General features: G+C 37.7%; 1 protein-coding gene across 1 annotated transcript in view; it reads left to right on the plus strand.

The window, feature by feature from the left end:
• Positions 1-23661, plus strand: part of LOC140230427 (neuronal acetylcholine receptor subunit alpha-7-like) — a 95570-nt gene extending 71909 nt beyond the window's left edge. Inside the window, exons 4-12 of the mRNA XM_072310580.1 lie at positions 5111-5155; positions 5803-5912; positions 8326-8588; positions 9233-9427; positions 10259-10345; positions 11623-11732; positions 17976-18161; positions 20399-20515; positions 23482-23661. Coding sequence (XP_072166681.1) covers positions 5111-5155; positions 5803-5912; positions 8326-8588; positions 9233-9427; positions 10259-10345; positions 11623-11732; positions 17976-18161; positions 20399-20515; positions 23482-23661 — 1293 coding nt within the window. The remainder of the gene's footprint in view (positions 1-5110; positions 5156-5802; positions 5913-8325; positions 8589-9232; positions 9428-10258; positions 10346-11622; positions 11733-17975; positions 18162-20398; positions 20516-23481) is intronic.
• The last annotated feature ends 1708 nt before the right edge of the window (positions 23662-25369 follow it).

Raw genomic sequence — 25369 nt, forward strand, 5'->3', positions numbered from 1 at the left:
ACAAGGATGATGACATGGCAGCCTCACTATAAGAATGCATGAGTTGGGGCTCAAGGAAGCAGAACAAAAGAAAAAAGTATGCATAGATTCTACACAGGTGAACTTGTTAAGGAAGCGATATTGTAATGAAATTACACTGCTCTGGAATATGTGAGCCTCCTACCCATGCATTCTTATGGTGAGCCCCTCTCATGCATTCTTATGGTGAGGCTGCTACGTCATCAACATTGTTCAGTGTAATTTTTTTAAGTTTTTCAGAGTATTGACTTCTCTGCTCGAGGACCACAATAAATTCCTTAACTTTATACATGGAGCTGTCGTTTTATGTAGGCTTTCTACAGGATGTAAAATTATGAAAATCGTCTGGAATGCCCCTTTAAGTTATATTTCACGTGAAGCAATTAAAGACAGGAACAGAAACAAACAAAAAAAATGGTTTTGTGGGTATCAAGTTTATGTCATGACATGGCATGTCATGAATATCAAATTATGCTCAATTTAAGTGGCACAGACTCCCAGTAAGAGATCGTGATTATATCAATGCAATGATCTCCCACTCCTTCCCTAGCTGCGTCACAGGAAAGACGACGTTTTAACTTTCGTTGTGTGTGAGTCAGACAGTGAATTTATTTTCCTTCACGATTCAGTGGTTCCTGTCTGAGCATCGTTGTTGACATAACAGATATTCCATCCGCGCACTTTGCGATATTATGATGATAACACTCTTTGAAATCGTAACGATCGTCCCATGCCTATTTGTCGAAATTTGTCTAAACATAACTCCACGATGTGTTCAAAGCAACCTCATTTGAAAATTGCCCATTACACAGGACATGATGGGCTACTTTGGAAATGCGACCATTTGGAGATTGCTTCACGTTATTACTTAACCCATCAAATCCCCAAAAACACATTCACGTGGATCAGTGCTGTGTCCATTTATCAGTAGTAGTATTATACTACTAGTGGTTGGTGTTTCATGCATAAGTGCAAACACAAAATTTCCAGTAAACATAAACATAAACATATATTATGGAGAGTAACATATGCCTATATATTTCATTTGAGCCTTTTCTTGTCTGTTTTATTGCCTGTGTTGGATGCAGTATTTTCAAATATCTCTTTATTGTTGGATGTATAATAATAAAATTGGTAAAACCTTCCTGGTATTTTAGGATATAAGAAAGATCAAACAATGTAAAGTATCAGTAATTTTAGTGTCATAAATATATTTCTATGGCTGGCTGATATCCACCGAAGAATATGCCACATATCAGGATATTTGACCTGATTGTGATAGATCTAGTATGCAATCAATTTGGGGGCTAGGCTAACAGAAAAAGTTATGTCTTGTTCTCCTAATCTGTATTTGAGAAGAATTTGCTATATCCCTACGTATTGTATTTTCATCTTTTATTTTTGTTTCCATACTGTTGTCCTATGTTGCATCCGTGCTCCTTATCTTAATAATCTTTACACTCGGTGCAGGACTTGGACATACGCTAAACAAGCTCGGTTTTAAGAAATTTCTATCATATTTCTTTAGCATTCATGCTTAATGCAAACTTTCATAAATTGACCACCATGTTCTATAATATGTTGCAATATTCTACTGTACATCTTAGCTGGATATCAGTTTTTCATATTACTTTATTTCATTTGTTTCATTTTTTCGCTGAGAACTATGAAACTAAATTGAAATTGAAATCGAAATTTGAATTAAAATTGAAACTGAATATATAACTACATGTTCGACAGAAGACTGAATACATGTTAGTTATAACATTTGTTACAGAGCCATGGTAGTTCATGTGTAGCTTAATATGTGCTTTGGATTGTCGCCGGTTACCGAAGCTGCTGTGCTATAGTATGTATACAGGCCATCTGAAATTGTCATGAATCTTAATGATGCATTCTCGCAGCGGTGCTGGCGCAATGATGGTAATGACTTTTACTGGCTAATCTACTTTCAGTTCCACGTCATGTCGACTTTGAAATGCCACACGAATGACAACAAGGCGCAACAGCGCTGCAGAGTTCGAAACTGTCCAGAGTAGAAAATAATACAGAAACAAAAACAAAGCTACTCCGCGGCCCGGGCAAAGATTTTGTTTAAATGTCATAGATGCTCACCTTGAACTTTGGTTTGCTATTTTTCTACGTTTTCTCTGATTAACCCTATCATTTCTACGTGCGTAACATTAAACAACACAATGAATTGGCCGAAGTGTTAGTTACGAGATATAGAGCTTTTGAACTTATAATTTTGATTGTTATTAAAGTGAACATTCAAAGAAAATCACCATTTGGCACAAATAATTATATATGCTGTGTTTATGCTGGAATCTTGGAAAAGACAATAATATATGTAAGACTTTTGCTCATACCACAACGGGGAATGCAACAAGAGCAAAGAGAAAATTCATACGATGTCTGCGGTAATGCAAGCACTTCGGATGAATTCGGGAAAATTTGGCGAAGGTTTTGCAGACGTCAAAAAATGGACCAATCTATAACAGCAGCAGACGACGTGTAATAGCTAAAACACAAATCATAAGTGTATTCATTGCTACTGAAGAAGAGGTTAAATTACTTCGAATTAGGCTGACTGTGATTTTCTTCGACAGGAAAGGTGGCACAGAACGCTATTTTACCAGTGGCCAGCTTGGAAACCATCACTGGAAAGGCATATTTAAGATTGTAGTATGGAAGGGTCATCGCATTTTCTACTTTGAAAAGCCCGTCTAACAATGGTGAATGTAAATGAACAGCAAACCACCCGGCACGGCAGTGCGGCTGAATGCATAACTCAAACAGCAGCAAGGCCAAGCCAATGCTGGTAATGACTTTTGCCGAACATTTCGGGTCGGGCAAGTACATGAGAGACATGGAATTTAACATTCTATTTGAAATATTGTTACTTTTGATGCATTTAAAGCACATCATTCAATTGACACGGAAAAGTTAGATTCACTTTGCATTGATATGGCATTTATCCCGGCCAAATATCAGTAAAACGCTCACCAAGGAAAACAGTTACACCTTTGAACCTGTCCATTATCTATGGGACGTAGTCTGCTTTTTCTATTTAATTCCATGCAATGACGTCACAAATATCAGGCTTGTTCGGCGAGTTCCGGTAGGTTTTCGAAATGGACGGAAAATGGTATTCTCTTCGCTTTATGTTCACTTCAGTTTAGTTCACTTCAGTTTAGTTCAGTTCAGTTCAGTTCAATTTATTTCATATTTCCACTTTCTCAATGAAATTACCAAAAAAAAAAATGACAGTAATACAATAAGTAAGGATACAAAATATATACAAACATGTCTTCTGATTGGAAAAAAAAAAAACAGAGCATACTGAACATATATGTAATAAATGGTCATATCATGATATAAAGGTGTCACAAGGAAATAAGAGAAATATGATGGGGCCTACAGAAAAGCTATATAACGCTTGTAAAACTGTAGGTCCCCAAAATCATAGGCGTGGAATTATAATAATGTTGCACAAATCTTTTCCGTTAGTTCGGGAATTATATTCTCTGGAGATGGCTTAAAGGGGATGGCTAGTAACTGATCAGTGGGAATCAGTGGGAATGCTGGGGATGATTGTTCCAATCATTGTGGTATTCATTTAAGAGTACATTATACAATGTATATCTATTATTGTGTGAACTTTTTTTGCTTCAGAATGGTTTCATATTCAAATAATGTGCAGTTTAATGTTTCCAGGTTAGCATGCTTGTACAGTGACGGGACGACCTGGAAACATTAAGCTTGAATATGAGACCATTCTGAAGCAAATATTTTTCACATTAATAATAGATATATAATGTACTTTTTGATCAGGCTAAAAAACAACTTTGCCCCTCTGCTCAAGCGACCGTGCTACGATCGCAATGGACTGATCACACGATGTATAGTCAAACGTTGTTAATATATACATCACATTTTGACGATAGAAATACAAAAGCATCGACACTATCTAACAACAATATTACCTCATATCACAACGAGACGTTTGCGTTGTGCCAAAGCTGCAGAAAGGGAACGACTGTGCTGTCTTTTCGAGGCAACGATATAGCAATGATAAGAAACAAACATTTTTCCGAAAATGAAATACCGCTCATCAATCCGAAATTAAACGAAGATGTGTACTAACAAACCTTTGGAAACACGAACCTTATTTCATTTTTATCGGAATTACAAACCTTTGGAATAAGGAATCTTTTTTTCATTTTCGGATCAATGAACCTTTGGAATAACAAATCTTATATCATTTTGGATGAACGAACCGTCGGAATAACGAACCCTATTTCATTTGCAGATTAACAAACCTTCTGAAAACGAGCCTCTAGAATAATGAAAGTAACCGTCTAAAGTAATTGCCGTTTGATATTTCAAAATCAGTGTAATGATCTTATGTTGTACCCAACGGTCTAATCACTCTTTTAGCGAGTAAGAAGATCAACAGTGATCGTAAGTAGAAGTGAGTGTTCGGCAAATCACATAAAGCTGTAGGCCTATATACCTTTTTCTGGTTGATAAGCGCATTGCCACCTCCTGACATTATTTCTTGTGACTGCAAGTGGGTCCTTCCACTCGCCTTTTTCCTTCTACACATTTAGCATCTCTCTCTCTCTCTCTCTCTCTCTCTCTCTCCTTCCCCCTCTCTCTCTCTTTCTCTCGATATTGTTTGTCACAACATCTCCTGCTGTCTTCTTCAGACAACTTATTACTACGATTAGCTTTGAATATCAATTGACCTTCACCGAATATAGATATACTATGGTATCATTTCAAATGTCGAAACATCAGTCCCCAAGTTCTTGCATAAGCTGAAGTCATGTTACAGGAGAATTAGTGAATGAATGTGATAGATTTTGTCATTTCTTGGGCACTGTATAGTGATATTGATTGATGAAGCTAATCTGCTTTGGCACATCATAAACAGATATGTTTACAAAAGTGTATGTATTTTTCTGGTACGTGGTACCACCTATACGATCTCATGTCATGTCACTTATTGTCTCAATAGATTGAAGTAACACACGCCAATGAATAATTATCTTCTTTTTTTTTTCTTCTTTTTTGTCGAACACCACAGGACGAAAAGAACCAGCAGATTATCTCAAATCTATGGATGACGGTGGTAAGTAGATCAAAACTAGGTTGTTTTTTTTTAATCTCAATTTTGTTTTGTTTGCTTATAATTTGAATCTAGTTACGTTCTACATTTTCGTTTTGCAACAAACTCAATTTGACACGGCAGGCGCATCATGTTATTTCATATTGCTGTTTCATTTTAGCATTTCATAAAATGATGATGGAGCACATGAAAGTAGTTTTTGATTGATTAGTGGTAGGTAGTCACTTCATATTTGTTGAACGACAAAAAGGGGATACAAAGAAACGAACAAATTTTCTAGTGGAAACAGATATTGCGGTCCAAAACCATCTTAAAGGGATATGTTCAGACTGACAAATCGAATTGGAAGATCAACAAATGAATTAGAGTATGTAACAAAAGATGACCTTTTCTTTTCTCCAGTCTTCTTTGACGGCACCTGTGCCTGTATTACATGTAGCTACAGTATAACATATTAAAATTCAGTCTTTACTTTATGAACAACCGTTTTTGTGAAAGTCCTATAATCAATGGCAACACTTCCCTTTAACTAACAGTGAAGTGCTACAGAAAGACGAGTTCAAGTGGATATTATTTTGTTTGTTGATTAATTATTTGTTTGTTTGTTTGTTTGTTCGTTGGTTTGTTATTTTCCCCTCATGCCGGAACAGAGGTGGACCGATCCGACTCTTCGGTGGAATTCGTCCGAGTACGGAAACCTGACAAAGATTAGGCTACCACCGAGCAAGATATGGGTACCAGACATTCTGGTCTACAACAGGTGAGGACCAGAAAGAGGTCCAACATGGCATTATGCATGCATGCTGTTGGTTTAATGATGATGATGATGATGATGATGATGATGATGATGATGATGATGATGATGATGATGATGAACATCATTTGTCTGTAAAGAACATTTTGAAGGCGCCTGAGCTGGCTCCCACAATATGTCACTCATTACTTATTAGTTATTCGCAAAGTTGCTGGAAAGATAGGTCTGTAGGTCAGATTTCAAGGTGTCAAGGTTGGTTTGTTTGGTTGTTTCTTTCTTTCGTTCTTGTTTGTTTTACGGTGTCGTTTTTGTTGGGGGTTTTTCTTCACGCATGGTTTTCTATTGTGTTTCATTCTCTCTTCTGTCCTGTTGGATGTAGTTTAAATACAAACGTTTTACGTTTTAGTACAGGTTCCTCACACACAAATCATCTGTATAGATACATGAAGTTATTGTAAGTTTCTCTTCCACCTATGTTAAACTAACATTCGTGACATTATGTACCTTCAGACTTTATCCATTCGGTTGTATATTAGCTTACTTCTCAAACGGCACTCCACATTTTTTTTTTCACTTGTCTGCAGCTCTAGGCCATGTATATTTTGATCTCTACCTGTTATGGTCCAAGCTTGCATGTATTCAGTTTATGTCAAGTTATATATATGAATGTGGGTAGAAATAATGTGAATTGTGAAAAATGCTATGTAAAAACTTGAATAATAAATATTTATATACTGTTTACTGTACTCGTCAAAAAGCAACAACCAAAAAAAAACCCCCAAAATATTACATTAAACTTCAACAACAAATAAGTGGATTAAGATCTAAAAATATTAAGAACGAAGTGGTTGGTTCTGTGAAACCTGTTGTGAGGTTTCCCTGTATTCTATGATCACATAGTGCATTGTCGAAACTGCTCTTTAGCAACGATTCGTTCTATAAAAGAGAATTCCTTTCGGGAAAAAAAAAAAGAATCTTCACCCAGATACATTGCAGTAACAACAACAACCAGATAGTAAATTCTAAAAACTGATCAGTTATTCCTTCCTAATTCCTTTTCGGACTTCCCCGACGTTTTTGTTTGTTTGTTGTTGTTGTGTTGTTGTTGTTTTTTTTTTTTGAGGGGAGCATGAAGTTGTCAATAGACAGACAGATAAACAAACAAGCTCCTTGGCAAGGACAACAGTATGATGTAGCATTTCATAATGGCGCTTCAGGTGCGTTTGGTTGCTTCCTGTTCGTGCGCCTCTCTGTTCACGCACAAATCGGAGACACAAACTCGCCACAGGCAAATCACTAATGGATGCATATCCGTTTGAAATTTCCGTTATAAAGGTCATCTTAAACCGTCTCATGGTCCGTGCGAGGCTTGCTCACTCTATGTATAATGCTGATGACGCCAATAATAATGATAATGAAAATAATGATGATGATGATGATGATGATGATGATGATAATAATAATTATAATAACAATAATAATATTAAATGTAACATTGATAATACTATTACTATAACTACTACTACTGCTACTACTAATGCTACTACAAAACTACTAATGATAATGATAAGAAGGAGAAGAATAAGCATAATAACAAAATAGATATAAAAACGACATACCATGGAAAAAAACAAGACTAGTGAATTCGGATCTCATCTTTATACTAGTAATTTGTCATTCCTAGAGGCTCTTTGTAAGTTGACAAAGCGGTCTTCTGGGATTTTTTTTAACTAGTGAAGCAGATATTCAAGTCACTTTATTTTCAGCGGTCTGTGAACCTGTCTAGGAATATCTATTGTTGCATAAACGTAGAGCTGTGGATGCAATAGATAATTATGTGATGAAACCTGTGAGGACGTGTAAGTTCCAAACAAAAACAACAAACCTCTCTCCAATGCCTACTGAACTAACAAACTATACTCTAACGATATATGGTGTCAGGATCACTGTGTATGTTGGCCTTCATAGACAGAGACAGAAACAGACATACAGACGGACAGACAGAAAGACAGACAGGCAGGCAGGTAGATGGAGCGAAATACCGCTGGCCAAAATGTCTGTTTCCCAGTTATCTCATAATATGACTGCTGACGGATACTAAATACCAAAAAGAAAATCATACACGCTACCGAATATATAACATTTCTTTTCGCGTAATCTACAACAGAAATTTTACCGCATGGCCAGGAATATGATTTTCGATTTTTGTCTGTAATCCATGTCTCAGCAGAAATTGATCCTTTGATGCAATGGCATCTGTATTAGTAGCATTTCATGCTTGAGTTCCTTTTCTATCAAAATATGTATCTTGTGACGCTTGTATAAGCTTCTTGATATTGATTCATCTAGACATAATTTTTCCAAGATTGCTCTCAATCGTTCTTGCTGCTCTCATGTTTTGTTTTGTCGCCTTTTTCAGCGCTGATTCCCGCTTTGACCCAACGTTCCACACTAAAGTGTCGTGTTTTGACGACGGGCTATGCGAATGGATCCCACCAGGTCTATTCAAAACCTCGTGTCCCATCGACGTCACCTACTTCCCATTCGATGTGCAACACTGCGAGATCAAGTTCGGCTCGTGGACCTACGACGGTTACGCGGTCGACCTCCACCCTCTGAACGATGCATCGGCCCTGAACGACACCTCCGACTTCGTGCTGAACGGAGAGTGGAACCTGATTGGTGCGTTGCTATACTGCTGTAATTCTATCCACATTGGACATCGCCTCGAGCAGTATATCTCGTGGAAGCTGCAGTTGTTGCTGCTGTTGTTCTTATTATGTGCTGTTGATGTGGTGGCGTGTTGATGATGACGATAGTAATGGTGATGAATCATTCGGGCCAGAATTGTGTGATAAGAGAGCAGCGTAAGAATCATTATGATATACACTATCTATCTCTCTCTATATCTATCTCTCTATATATCTATCTATCTATCTGTCTATCTATCTATCTATCTCTCCCTCTTTTCATCTCCAAGTATCCTTGCTTCATCATCCTCACTGCAACACCCTGAGCAGTGACTGTAGTCGCTGCGCGACTTGGCCTGGGACATTATGTACTGTATTGTACAAAATCTTCCATGGCGGCTTGTGCTCTCCCTTATACGTAAAATCATGACTGTATTACTGACTGTATAACTGTTTGAACAAACCAATGCACGGACTCACGAATCACGTGCTGAAACTTAATGTCGTATCCTGTACCGGGTCCTGTACACCATTACTATTCACCAATATCGTTTGTGTGCATTTAATCGCTGACAAAGTTTATTACATCATTATGTAACTTGCCGTACATTCCTAAATGGGGCTCTATTCTAACAGGCATGCCCGTCAAAAGGCGAGTCCAGTACTACCCTTGCTGCCCAACGCCGTATGTCGACATTCGCTTCACCATTACCATCCGGAGGAGGGCGCTATACTACACGCTAAACATTCTCGTGCCGTGCATGGTGATCTCGTCTCTTGCTCTGCTTGGCTTCACTTTGCCGGTGGAGAGTGGCGAAAAGTTATCGTTTGGTGAGAAAAAAAGAAGGTCATGATCTTGGGTAGATCATCCACAACGTTGATCATAAATCGAATTTATTTCCATACTGATCACAGCATCACGGCAGACATTTTATCATTACAATGTCGGCAGAAACAAGAGATAAAGAAAGAAACAAGCATAAATCATTATACGTACAAAGAAAAAAAAATGAAAACATTGGACTTCAATAACCTGCTTTCCAGTCTGTTTGAATGATTTTAGTCTACTTGTTAAAGGTACACTCAGCATGAAGTGGCATTCCACTTTCAATTGAAAACGTGAGAATTTAACATTCTTCTCGATTGACATCATAATAAATTTATCATGTTTACTTTGTGAATTGTACATTTTTGGCCTAAGAAGAGTGAATGTCGTGATGAGCATTCTCGTGAGAATAAAGATAGAGTCGAGTGATTGCTGTATTTTCAGTTTAAAAACAAATGTGGTACAGTAAATTTCCATATTTGCATCCTATACAGATAAAGTGTTCTGAAACTGCTCAGGACGATTCCTTCAATTGTAAAAATAAGAAATGGGATACGTTAAATAGATTTCGTGGGATTCCGCCTGGATTAAAAATTTCAGTTGAAATGATTATTCAAAGTTTATCGTGTCACTGCCGGCAACCAGGGATAGCCTGGTGGTAGTGTTGCTGCCCGGAAAGCAGTAGACGACAGGTTCGAGTCCCGTGTTTCCTTTTCTGCGACATTTTGTTGAATTACAGATCAGCAGTTGCGATCTCACAAATTTGATTTGTAGAGGGAGACAAATTGAAGAAAGTTCACATGTTATCACGATTATTTATGTTTACTCCTCTCAAGGCATCACGATTCTGCTGTCCCTGACGGTCTTCATGCTTCTTGTCGCCGAAGCCATGCCGGCCACTTCCATGTCCGTTCCCCTCATCGGTAAGCAATCACTAACGGGACCGCGTCTTTTGTGTCAAGTTTCATTTCTTTCGATGAGAAGCAATAGCTAAATGGTAATTTAGTTCATTGGAGCAAAATAATGTAGATAACGTTAAGGTTCGGTCTGGGTAGCAAAGGGCAAAGTTGGTTGCACGTGATGTACTGCGTGCGTGCGGTGTCCTTTATATCTACAATTTGCCAACTTACCGGTAGACAAGGCTTCATGCAGTTCTGAGTTTTCTTTTATAGAGAACGTGATCACCCCCTAATACAGGCCTCAAATTGTAAGTAGACTTAACAAAGAATATTATCAAAATCTCTTCCGAGTTTTAATTAACCAGCACACAGTCGGATGATTGGCTGGTACGTGTATCTGTATATATATTATATATAGCGATATCTCCCCAATGCTGCTAGCAATCGGAAGTCGTCTGAACTAGTCACCGCAAGGATATTAATGAGCCAATCAAACGTTCCCTCTCTATCCCGGATGTAGAAGAATTACACTTGGCCGAACGATGGCAATACGATCGTGCCCTTTGCTTGCCCAGACCTCGTTACGACACGTTGCAAACTCTAAGGTTGTCTAATTCTTCTAGTTTTTTACAGTCATGGAATACGAGGTTCTCGCTTAATTATGTTCTCTTCATTAATGAACTTCTGATTGGCCCAATCAGCGGCCATCCGAACAGCACATTCCAGCATGATGAGCAAACCTAGAATACACAAGTCAATGATTATTGGGATGAGACTGAACTATTTGTTAAATCGTCATTTGTAATCGACCATTAATAGAATAACAGAGACATGTATCACGAATACGTTTGTAAAGGCAAGATTCACAAGGAAAGTTGAAGGTCAATATGTCATTCAAGTGCTCTGATGTGTCATTGTTAATGTAATGATGTGAGAAGTTCTTTTATTCACAGCTCACTTTGTTCACTGTTAGTGTTGTTTTATGTTATTCACCTCACGATGTGTCACTGTAGAACTCATGATCATTCGAAAGGAAAGTTCAGTGCTGAAGATATTATTACACTTCCTTTGCCAGCGATTGTATCACGTAACATAATATCTGGAAACAAGGCGATGACACGAACTTTCGACGCGGGAATATCGATCTCCATCCCTCTCCATTACGTTTTGTTTCGAAAATTCTTACCCCCTCAGCCAGATATTACACACTCCAGTGGATTTCTTTGTTGGTCTTCTCTGTATGACGAATAATCATGTTTTTCTTCTGGCGTCTTTTGATTTGTTCTGTCGCACTTCTATAGCCAAATACTTCGATTGTGTGCTTCTGATGGTGGCGCTGTCGGTAGTGTTTACTGTGTGTGCCCTGAATATCCACTATCGGCATCCAAGCACACATATTATGTCCCCATGGGTAAGATGGTAGATGTATCCCAGTGTATTAGGCAATCTGTCTTTGCTTGTCTCTGTTGTATGTGATGTCCATGTCTTAACATAAGGACCCACACCAACGTTTTTGTTTCATCAAAGCTTGCGCCTGACAATGTCATAACCCCCACCCGTCTACTAGTGGTTTTGTGGATGGATATCTGTACAGTTTGTTTTAACAGAGTGGTCCTTTGTCATTACCGTTCAATATTCCCGTACACTCGAGAAACACGTAGATGTGACGTGAGCTGCACGTGTTATCACTACACGTATGACACGTCAAACGTAACTGGTTCGTCAAACAGTGTTATGCCAGCACCAAATTGCATTTCACGCGATGCATACATCAATTTAACGTGTGCAGGTTTGATGGGAAGTGGTCAGAGTGACAATGTTTGGCATGAGCAGGGATGAAAGGAAAATGTTTGTGGTGATATGACTGACATTGGACTTTGCCCGTGAGAAACCCTACCTTACAGGCAAGTTCGTAGTTCGCTCGTGTCACAAATTGCCCCAATTTGCCGAAGATTTTCGAACACAGATTGGACCAACTCACTGTGTTTCACTAATACTTTAATCTCGGTTTTTATAATCAAGGTACCGTTTCCTGTCCATGAGCAAAAGTAACTACGAACTCGCCTGTACTTTGATCATCTTGACCTTTATTTTGCATCCATTACTGTTTTTTTTTTTCTTATTTCATATCCTTTGCACACTTTGTACCACTTCGTTTCTTGTTCATGCATGTCATCATCATCATCATCATCATCATCTCCATCATCATCATCATCATCATCATCATCATCTGCTCGTCAATCCTGATTTTCTTTCGCTCGCTCATTACCTTTGTTTAATCGACCACGAATCTGGTGACTTTGCAGCCAAGTACTTCACCTCTACACTAGCTATGGTCGCTCTTTCCGTACTCAGTACTGTGCTAACGCTCAATCTGCACCATCGCCATCCTGAAACGCACGTGATGGCTAAATGGGTAAGAAAATCACACCAAACCAACAACACTCATCTACTCACATCATGATTTCATGCCATGCCCCGTACGTCTGCCCTGGATCGGACAGTGTTGAGTGGCTTCATCCATCACTGCTCTAGCAAAGTGTTCGATTTAGTCTCGTGATGCGAAAATGGTCCAATATGTCAAACTTTTAAAGAAATAACTAATAATATTGTCATGTGTCCTCTGGTGTGTGTGGGATGAAGTATGTCATGGGAACTTATTTACACACACACACACAAAAAAAAAAATCCTTCATTTTATAAGTTACTCACTGCCTTTTACGTTTCACGGTTGAAATAAATCTAAATCATATTACTACCACAATCGGCACAACCTGAGCAATTTTTCTCCATCTTTAATCATCTGTGTTGTGACGTGATAAAAGACGTTATAAAAACAAGCATCAAGATCAATTATCTAATTGTGTTCTTGAGAGAACTATCGGGAATTTATGCCCTGGCGTATTTCCTAATGCATGACTTGTGTCACATCTTCGATAATTGTGAGAAATATTCCTGGTCCATTGTTGAACACAATATACGTGCTGATATACATATTATGTATATATATATTTATATAGATATAAACATATGTATGTATATACATATTATGTGTGTGATTCTTTTGTGTGAATACCTTTTCATAAACATACATAGTTGACCCATATACAATTTGAATATGACGCATATGCGACCATAAAATATATATACAATTTATAAGGTCCTTCTTTATTCATTCATTTATTCATTCATTCATTTATAGAGTAAATATTAATGTGCATCACTTCGACACATAAATTTGGAGATTTGTCTATACCTTATTTTATGCAAGTAGACCACGATTTGAGATATTTATGTGCCTTATGAGTCAGATAGCTGAAATTGTCGAGAAATACGAAACATGCGGGACTGTCATTTGCATTTTGTTTTGTATCAAAGTCACTGAACTGGGGTCATCCCACGAGGTAGACGTGCACCCTTGAGTTATACGCCCCGAGAGCTAGACACCTACGAGGTACACGGCCCACGAGCCAGACATTGAAAAGAAGAAGAAGTTTCACGAGCCAAACATCTACGAGTCACACAGCCCACGAGCTAGACACCGACTGAAACAGGCCCACGAGCTCGACAGTAGGCAAATATAAGGACTGGTGCCTAGCTCGTGGACACTCGTTCATCTATTGTCTGGCTCGTGGGTTGCATGACTCGTATGACTCGTGGGCTGTTTGATTCGTGGGTGTCTAGCTCGTGTCATGCACCTATTGCATCACGTATGGTATACACTATAATGTTCATTTCCTTCTTTTCTATCCAACACCGATCATTCGGCGCATTTCCGTCTCATATCGTTGATCAAAACACACTTTTAACTTCAAGGGTTGTGAGTCATGAGTTTCTTCAATGATGAACATTCAGATTTGGTTCGCCTCAGTGAACTCACTGACATTCCAATGAAACCGAAGGGTGGAAAAATAATGCAGTCTTTGACATTATTTCTATCGGAAATCACCTATAGTATGCAATTACTGTTACACGCACACCAGTCATTAAGCTCATTTTCAATAACAAAATTTATTTTTATGAAGACCTGTGCGCGTTTGTTTGACAATTTTCATGATTGTACGGTGAAGTATTTCTCAACTATCCTGCATAATACATTGTGTGTCCTATCAGCTAATATAAGATTGCCTTGACATTCAAAGTGTGCTTTTGCCCTTCCAATGATCAAGATTTCGTTTTTTTCCTTTTTCTTATGTCTCTTTTACTTTTTTTTTTTTTTGACTAACAGCTTTCAGGAATGTGATCCTTCCCTTTTCATTAATGTCGGATATCTGTCGTCGCCCATCTGACTCAGTTTCATACCACATGCTTTGACACTTAATTTTTCCTTTCGTTTTGTGAGCTGCCTTCATTTCCAAGCTAAATTTCTTTTAAAAATCCCCATCCGCATAATTGACAATGCTTTGATATACAAAAAAAAAGTCTTGTGTTCACAATTGGCAACGCTTTAACATCAAAAGTTTGGTTTGTGTTAAACCTATACCAGCCATCATTCCATTCCCGTTTTTCCAGCCACTCTCCCGATTCCTATTCATTGTCTTCATTCTGTTGTCATGCATTGTGTTCATATCCACCAAATACTCACTTCGACCTAACCATGAACGAAAACTTCAGTGTTCTTTTCTAGTCTTATCCCCAACTCATTACTTTTATTGCTGTTGATGCTTACTGTTGTAATGGACACGGAGTGAATAACACGTTCTAAAATTACAGTCACATTTTCATAAAGACAACTAATCTACAACGTGAGACACGATATTGATTATGTAATATCGTTTGAAACTAACTAAATGGGCTTACATGGCTGGAAAATGTTGCACTAGTTAGCCCCAAGTCAAAAGGGAGAGCTAGCAGTAGGTGTCGAGTAAAATGCAAATCATGGATTAATGGAAGGCAAAGAAAGTAATATGTCAAACATGATCTCTTCGATTACTGATATTAATACTCAAATAAAATGATGAATATCTTTTTCTCAGTTAGAAATTTACTCTTCGTTCTCTTCTAAAGTTTGGATGTTGCATGGCTATTTACTAAGAAATTACTATTTACTAAGACTTTTTTTTACTGCACAACCATTCGAATAATAGTATCAATCTCGTGGCGGTGGTAGGAAGAACCTGTATAAATAATGTCAGTAGTTGTAGAAGTACAGTGGTGGTATTTGCTTTCTTCACTTATTCATTACTTCTGCTATAATGGTCAATGAAGTCGTGAAAGTATTAACATGATATCATACTATCTAAATCACTTTCTAGATGATTTTTTTTTTATCAGAGTGTGAAGAAGTAGTAAGAGTAGTAGTCGTCGTGGTAGTAGTATTAGTAGTAAAACGTAGTAAAAGTAGTAGTAGTTTTCACTGCTGTGGCTAAATAATGAAATCCACCCGAAAAATGAATAAACTCCAAAAGAAAGAAAAAACATTCCGACAGAACGTTACAAAAACTTAATGACAAAAATCGAATAAGAAACAAGGAAGATATGACATTTTGAAATTTTACGTTTTTTTCGGAAGACATTTCTTGGCCAGCCCTTATGAATATTCAAATTAGCGAATTGATGATGTCATGCCCTCACAATTTTTTTTTTATGCCTCCGCCACGAAGTGGTGCCGGAGGCGTTATGTTTTCGGGTTGTCCGTCCGTCCGTCCGTCAAAGGTCAAAAGGTCAAGTAGAAATATTAAAACTTCACTTTTTTTCTCCGTACCTTGGAAATTGTTCAAGGTATCTTCATGGAACATAGTATATATACATGTCCTGACTGGCAGTGATTATCTAGACAATTTAGGGTTCATGGGTCGAAGGTCAGGGGGTCAAAGGTCAAGGGCAACACTTTAAAATTTTACTATTTCCCTCATGTTTATGCAATGCCAGCAGGATTTTTTTTTACACTTGGTGTATGCATGCATAACCTAATAGAGATTCTCTGGAAAGTTTTTTTTTTTCTTTTTCTTTTTTTGCCTCAAAGGCAAAAGGTCAAGTGAAAGTGCTGAAGTAACTTTTTCCTCCATATCTCGGAAGTGGCTCAAGTTGTCTTGAAACTTACTACATATTTATACATGTTCTGCCTGACAGTGATTATATTATGAATTTTAGGGTCACAGGCCAGATGAAAATGGTAACAATTTACTATTCAATACAGAAATTGGACTTTTTCTCCATACTTTGAAAATTACTCAATGCATAAACGTATGAATGGGTCAAAGTCAAGTTAGAGTCCTTAAATCCCCAAATACATGCTCTCCTATTCATCCAATTAAAGCTAGGTTAAGGAAGTTGAACATTCAACACATTTGTGACAAACTTGTCATTTTAATATTTTGCCAATATTGTGAAAATGTAATTACCCATTGTCCACTATCTAGACCTATTAGGAAAATCATGCATTATGGCGGAGGCATACCAGTCGCCATAGCGACATTTCTAGTTTTATAATATTAAATTCTGAAAAACATTTGGGTTTTTTAGCTAATGCAAAATATATCAGAGCTAATATTTTTTTTGTTTTTTTTTTATATTTTGGGTGGTTTTAAGGCAAATTATATATCTGTACAGCTAAAATATGAAATTTTTGTCATTTTTGTATATGAAATAAATAAGAAATTGTGAGAGGACGACATTAAGAAATTGCTGATTTGAATATTCTTATCGACTGGTCAAGAGATGTTTCCCCCAAAATTTTGAAATTTTAGAATGACATAACTTCCTTATTTCTTATCCGATTTTGATCATTTTCGCACTATTCTACAGGAATTTTTTTCCTCTTTCTCATGAAATTGATGAAATTTTCGAGTGGATTTCTTCTTTTAAAGCGATACTTCAACGGAAAATGGTGCTGCTATCAACTATGATAAATTATTATCATTCACGTTGTGCAACCATACGTCACTGAGATCATTTACTTACCACTGGACGAATTTTTACTTCTGCTTTTATACTATTTCTACAACTTTTAGTACTTTCATCTCCGTTTCATGAGCTAAAAAGCATCATACTATTAAAATGTCTTAATTTCCACCACTTTCAATATTACCCACACTTGTACTAATCATAGACCTATACTACAAAACGAGTGATATATAAATGTAGTTACAACTGTCAGCCTGAATGCACATTTTCATACTACTTAACCTGCTTCTTTTACTTGTACTACTTCAACGCTTCTTACCGCCTTCACTAGTATTACATAAAATGATATAACTATACTACACCTATTATAGATTATCTATTACTGCCGCTGCTACAACCACTTCTTCTGAATCTTCTTAAATACACGGCATACAATATAAGAAACCGTTGCTTTTTATGATGCCGCTTATATAACAGCTGTTTCTATTACTACTACTGCTACTACCACTACTATTACTTCTACTACGACTACTATACAGGTACCACTGCTATGTCTAATATTGGTTAGCAATAAGTTGGGTTTTTTATTTGGAAAGATCCGTTAAGAACGCTTTTAAGCACATGTTTCCTATTGAGATTATGATACCGATATGATTGTCTTCTTTTTATAATGTAAATTATTATTATTATTATTTGGGGTAATGACGTTATACGTACAACAATAGTGAAATTGTACAGCGTGTACTTTTCTCAACGTGATTATTGTCTTACACATTTTTTTTTTTCTTCCGCATCATCGTCGTTTTAGCAACGAAGCCTTCTCCTTGAGTGGTTACCATGGCTACTGTACATGAAGCGACCCGGAAGAGAATGGTCGCCCTGCCAGAAGAAACCTCGAGCCGATTCCGCCACGCCCTCTTTTGCCACCACCGAAATACAACTGATGGACCGTTCGCCGAAGAGGAAGGTCGGCAGCAATGGAATGGTGCCACAGGTTAGTCTCTGAATCCGATTTAGTGCTTAACCCTCGAGTCCTTGGTCACCCCCGCTATGAAGTGGAATCACCCGATCGAAATTAATCCTGTACACATTTTTTTTCCAACTCACTACGCCATCTAATACATCTTGGTGCCATTGCTCACGTATTAAACGACATTTTGTTGTAAAAACGCTCACAATTTAGAGGGGTTATTCATGACTATTCATTCAAAGGCTTTCCTGATAGATAAAACTTATTACCGTTTTCAGTATATTTCTAACAACTTCATGTTAGTTTATGATGCTTCCTCCTTGTGATCAATTTTCCCTATACACAAAGAGAAAGTTCACTATCGAAATTGGCGTCATATTTGACAACAATTTCGACAGAAAACGATTTTATTCGTATCTGATAGTGTACAAAATGCAAAGCATATTCTTCAAAACATTGAAACAGCACTTCACATTATTTTCATAAGATGCATGAACGCCCAGTCCAATTCAATATTCATTTCATTATGTTTTATTTCCTCGTTCATTTCGGTAAATACCAGCTAATATTATGTTTGAACGCTTTCGCATAGTCAAATTTACCCTAATCCATTGCTCGTGTGAACTGTGTATGCCATGTATTAAATCAGTGGATGGTGGCTCTCAAAGGCAAACTAAGTTTGTGTTGGATTTCTAAGTTGTTGAATTCCAAACTACCATTTTTTTCTACCAAATGACCATTTTTTTAAAATCTAAAACACATGAGGTACGCAATTCAAGTTTCGATGCTTTCAGCGATAAGAAAAGAGGACTGGATTTAACTTAATCCGCTTCAAGGAAATCCGATCCTCTTAATCCTTTTTAAAAGTATCATATGTTGAGCATGTTGTCTCACTCCTGTGAAATCACAGTGATCTTGCAACTTATGTCCATGCTAATTCATGGCAGGTCGGACTTTAAGTCCAAATTATAGTCAAAAGTTTTAAAGTGCAATTCCACGTCAGTTGACTTCAATGAATAGAGGAAAACCAGACGAACAGAACTTTCAAAGTTTTATCATTTTTGGACTTGAAATACATGATATGTACAATTTTAACATTTCATTTTTTTTTTTACTATTCATATTGGTCGCAACCACACACATCATTGGGTGCAATGATGTCATCAACTCTCCTATTGGTTTACACACAAAACTATTGCATTATCAAGATAGTGTTCCCTTCTTTCTTTTTTTTTTTTTGTTGGGGGTCAACAATTTCATGAAAATCCTTTTCACAATAAACGTCTTTGCTGCTACATGGGTTATCACCTGACCACATCTATTTGATACGAATGATTACTTATTCTTATTGATTTCATTAAAAAGAGAAAGTTTAGTAAAGATTTCCTTACACGTCAGTGATGGGCCACTTATGGGTTAATGACTTCACCGCCTCCTTCAATGTGCGAGTGTGGTTGTAACGACTATCACTTTTTTTTTCATAGCAATTCTATGTCTTAATCTTAAATACCCAACAGCTTTCTTATGTTTTGTGCAATTTCGATAAAGCATCTATCATTGTTCTGTTCGTCCGATTTGACCTTATTTATGAAAGCCAACATAAACGCGTTTTGGATTTGCACCATAACTCCGACGCTAGCATAGCATGCCACACACCGTCCTTAATGATTAAACCACTTATTCTGCTTGTTGCATATTCCTGAATCACGAGTTCCCACTAAGAGGAAAATTATCAAATCGTGTGTTATTAAAAAAAATGCATCAATTCCTGTTTCCTCATAGAAATTGCCAATTTTAATTTATATACGTCCAAAATAATTTTCGACATTCTGTTGGTAGGAAAGGTTTTGCGGTTTGTGATGGAACTCATTGTTGATCACCCGAAGAAACCTACCAATATGAAAATGACTAAAGAACTAAATTTTCTGTATTAACAGTTCAGCAGACCATGCCATTCTTTTGTGTACCCAAATCTTGGTGAATAGAATGTGCCAAACATAATGATTTATAAGATGAAAATGTACACTATGTGCCGATTATGTGCGATAAAAATAGCGACGTAATTCATATCGACAAAGTCAGTTTTTACTATCGGTGATGTAATCGGGAAAATGATTTGAAAAGAGATATAACTCACTAATAAATTTATGACGAGAAAAAAAGAAAAATATCGTTACCATTTTCTCATTACATTTATCTCGTGTTTCTGCGTGATCCATTCCGCAATCAAACGGTATGGTTTTGGTTTGATAATTTTCCAGGGAACGTATTTAAATGACGCCAAGACGATAGGGATCAAGTATGCTAATTATGCGCACGAGGAAAGTGAGCCTATGATGTTGGATCACAAAGCATGCAAAGAGGAAAAAACGCCAGAGGTAAGATAGCACAGACAACCAGAATGACGTCATCAGCACCCCTTTGTTTTCATTCCAATCACCATCACGTACCTCCACACCATGATCACCTCCATTATACCACCATAAAGATAGCTCATACGACTTAGAATCAGTAATATATAGGTATACTGCACTACACCCACTCCCGATCTTAACTCTAACATGTCATAGATTTGTCAATTATGTAACTTCTTTTGTTCTTATCTGCCTTTCATCTTCGTTTCTTCGATCTCAGGTCTGGATTTTCTTTTTCAATCCCACGATATTCACAAGTTGCAGATTACTAGTAGATTACCTCATAAATCCAGTCAGCATAGATGAATGAAAGCAGTAAAATGGAACAGATCAGTTGGGTGACGGTGATATTACCTAAATGTAGCGGTACAAAAAGTTCAATGAATCATCAGTCAAAATATCCTGAATCATCTAACACGGGATTTTATACCACCAAGCATCAAAAGCAACCATTTTTTGTCAAGTTACTTTGACATCTCTTGGGGAATTATACTTTCTTTTGTGTACACAACGAATAAATATGATTTATTCTGAATTTTTACTCCGTATCTGGAGTAGACTCTTTCCCTAGCGGAACATACGCCCGGACGTACTATATGCCCTAGATATTATATAAAACAGTGACCTCCATGTACAGCCCAAAGTGCATACACACTGTGAGTGACGTCATAATCTTACAACGAAATCGACTATTTTAAGGTAATCGTGCCGGGTTGTGACTTTTAAAACGCTGTCACTATTTTCAATATTCCTTCAGCTTAATGTGTTGATAATATCAACAAAGCTTTCTCTGAGGTAACTGCCCCATTATTGATACAGACGTGTGAATTGATTTTAGTGATTGGAATAAAAATAAGGCATGGCGTGAACATAATTGTTAGTCCTGTCATGACGAACATTACATTGGCATGCATCACTGGCGTATCATGAAATACTTCGTGTGCACTCATGTTTGAATGAATTTTCCTGGTTTTTAATGATTGTTTTTCTACTAATTGATCGGAGTTTGGACATGCATGTGGTTCTTACTGTACCTTGGTGCCTTGATCGTTTGGTATATTTTTCGATCACGAGTATGCGTCTGTACACTTGCACGAAGCAGACATTTTTGCCCGCGGACGTTTTTTTTTATGTTTCTTTGTCATTGCAACTCTAAAATGCTACATTAATCTCATTTCACTTTCTTTTAACCCTCGATACCTTCTTCATCCATCTCCTTTCTTTGTTTCGTATTTTAATCTGATATACCTTTGTAATGTTTAACTTTCTGTGCTTCAACTATTTGGTTTGATTTAATTTCTCATGTCATCACACTAGAGCTATTGCAGTGATATATCATGTTATGTGTTACTTTGGTGAACACTGGTACATACACGGAAATGAGTTGTGATTGATCAAAATCGTGAAATCACACTGCTCAATTAGTTGTCTTTCCGATTTAAGTAGATGATCTCACCTTCATTATTCAATTGTTAGACATTGATGTGCATCAAAAGAAAACAAATCCACAACATAATTATATCTTGTTCACCCTAAAATTGCGAGAGGATGTTTTCTTCTTCAGGAAGAGCGCTTTGTCTTGATTCACCGATTTATGAATAATGTAACGCTGGTCCGAGCAAATGCTAGAACATCTCTTCTTTTCAAGGTGTTTTCTAATTGTTTCTTCCTAGGGTGCAGATGGCAGTGTTCTCGTTTTATTAATGACTTAAAAGGCATTTACGTCAATCCCTGTGAAGTGTGGATATTTTTTCCCAAGTGCTCTTGCCGCTGGGAAAGCTGTGAATCAATCAATATTGTTTAGCGACAAAACATGGACACGATATACAATCTCTTGTTCTACTCAAATTCGTAAACAACAGAAGAACAAAATGATTACTAATGGTCCGTGAGAATAGACACTAATCTATCAAGAAATGTAAAGGGTACCACGTGAACGCATATCAAGGTATTCGAATTTGTACATTTCTCATTTTATTCTATAGCATCACGTAAGTATTGATTGTTCATTATTCACTTAAATCATGAAGTCACGGAAGGTAACATTGTTGAAAGCAGCGGCAAAGCATGAATTAATGGATAGGTTGCCCATTTCAAAACTAACATCCCAATAACTTTCTCCTTCAGGTTGGTCTCTAACTAAAACGTGTCAGGTGGTGGTTAGTTTTTTATGTTTTCTTTTTTCTGGAGGGGGGTCTTATTTTATTTATTTATTTATCTGTATATCTATCTATTTATTTATTCATATATCTATCTGTATATTTATCTAGTCATTCTTATTTTAAGGTAGCTAATCAGTAGGCAGGTATTGTTCTTCCTGGGGGCCCTGAATACATTACAATCATAACAGTTAAAAACGATGACACATACACGAAGTATAAGTGGACAGGTATAGTTCTTCCCGGGGACCTGAATACATACAATCACATGATTAAATGCACGGGGTACTATGAAGCAACCTACGTTTTAACACGTCGTATTTCGCTGTATTTTCCTCAGAGTGACCAGCAATGAATGAATAATTCGATAAAGTGGTCATTATTTGACTAGTGTAAATGGAAACAGATCAATACGAAAGAGAAAATGATGTACTCTCTTCATTTCAAAAATGTATGTCACATCCCGTTAAAATTTCAAAAGGGGTAGGGCCTAAACATTGCAGTACATGGAAGACGAAAGTAGTAGGGCCTACCCTGCATTGCAATATTCATAAGGGGAAAGAGTCACTACTCGTCAACACAAAATGCATAAGAACAAACACACTTCGATATCACTCTGAAGTGGGAGATCATAGATGAAAGCCTTTTGTGAGGGGAGATCCCATCCCATCATGGAACTTCCTGTTTGGTGCCCTCAACGTTCAGGGTTACTCGTAACTTTCACGTGAATTTCTCTCGCATTTTTTTTTTTTTTCTTCCTTGTTCTTCCAGCTCGACACGATCATTCGCGAGCTCCGCTTCCTCACCGAGCGCTACAAGGTGAAGGACATCGAGGACGAAGAGATCCACGACTGGATGTTCGCTGCCATGGTCATTGACCGCTTCTCCATGGTCTTCCTCACCATCTTCTCTGTCGTCTCCACGCTCATCATCCTCCTCAATCATCCGTAGTGGAGAAAAAAAAATCGGATGCTCGGATTGAATTTGTATTGATGAGACAATCGGAAACGTGGATGGCAGGTGCTCGCGCACGCGCTGATGGACATGGGACTTGAGAGCGAGGAGTAAGCAGTTAATTGTTTTCATGCAATCAATAACGTCGCGATTTAAGCAAGTCGTCTTTTACGGTGTGGTTTTGGCGTTTTTCATTGACGACGAACGTCTCTGTAAAACGTCGCTGCATCGAGTATCCATATGCCGCTTGATCGTTGCGAGGTATATTTTGCGTGCATATGGGTATATCTCGAGCTCCGCGCCGGAGATGTGTGGAAGTGTGAGCACGTGAGGACGACATCTCCGAGAGAAAAGGGTTTTGTCCTGGATTCAAGTCATTGAACGTGTGACAAAATGCAATATGAACACAGAGTGACTGTGGATACTTTCAGTGGTGTTTGATAAGAATTTTAAAAAAATAGAAGAAAGAGAAGAGCCAGAGTCATCCCGTCACTCGAGTGGATTTTTATTCGTCGATTGTCCGTGATATTCTGGTCGCCATAATTATGCAGAGGGCCGTGTGTTTTAGATTGGACATTTCGCCAACTTAGTCGTTCATGTGGCCCAGGAGTCCTGACCCTTGCTGGAGATTGCCATGGCTTGATGACAGTCTTCATTTTGTTGTGTCGTTGTACAGGCGAGTCGTGATTGACCTTCTTAAAATGATATCCAGTGAGCTTCCTGCAACGCGATCATGTATTTTCATTAGGAGCTTAATCTGCAGGTGTATCTTTCTTGTGATGATGTACCTCGGAAGTTGATGTAATAGTTGATTAGATTGTGTAGAGTTGATTAGGAGACAAGAATCATACAAGAAAGAAAGAAAGAATGAAAGAAAGTAAAGAGACAGAGCTCAGATCTTGTTGTACGTTAACCTGAGTATGCAATAAATCATGTTCCCGAGTTCACTGTGAAATGGGGAAACTGGTGTAACTTTATGGTGCGGGGAGAATGCATTTCTTTTATTGTTGTACACGCATCTACGCATGATGAGGGAGAAATGCAGACAAAGCTCCGTTCAGAACTTGACCAGATTTGCCCAAAAATCGTACTGCAGTGATATAAACCTAGGTCACTCTCCCGACAGTCAGAGCCATGTATACAATAGAGTCTGGCTTACTCTGCTCCAGGCAGTGAGTAGCATAATGGCGGCATGAAGCTATGTTAGACAAGCATGATAAAGGGATGCACGCCAGGTTGCGGCCAGCTAAAACCGAGTTTGCCACACTATTAAATCGCTGACAGAGAAATTTCCTGCCTCGTGAGAACAAAACACAGATTTCACTTCCTCTGTTTAGGTCCAGTATACCTCGGGGCTTTACTTGTTAGAATTAAAAAAAGGTTTCGGAAATTCGATTCAATTCAATCCAATCATACTATATTTCCATCAACCAAAGGGAAATACATAGTGCAAAATATGCATTTATCAATTGATAAAGTTAAACAATTTTGAAGAATGACAAATCATAAAGTATGATATAAATTCCAGGCCCTCCTATATACCCTCAACCCCGTCTACTATCAATGCTCCACGTTGACCTGTGTTTCCTAATAGAAACATGCAGCATATCGAGATTAAAACTTGCATCAATGACCGTCACGATTTATGTAATGCTGATGGTATGCCATGCCAAGAGGTCGTTTGGGATGAATCTATAGTCATGGC

The sequence above is a fragment of the Diadema setosum genome, chromosome 7, assembly GCF_964275005.1.
Source record: "Diadema setosum chromosome 7, eeDiaSeto1, whole genome shotgun sequence".
Classification (NCBI taxonomy): domain Eukaryota; kingdom Metazoa; phylum Echinodermata; class Echinoidea; order Diadematoida; family Diadematidae; genus Diadema; species Diadema setosum.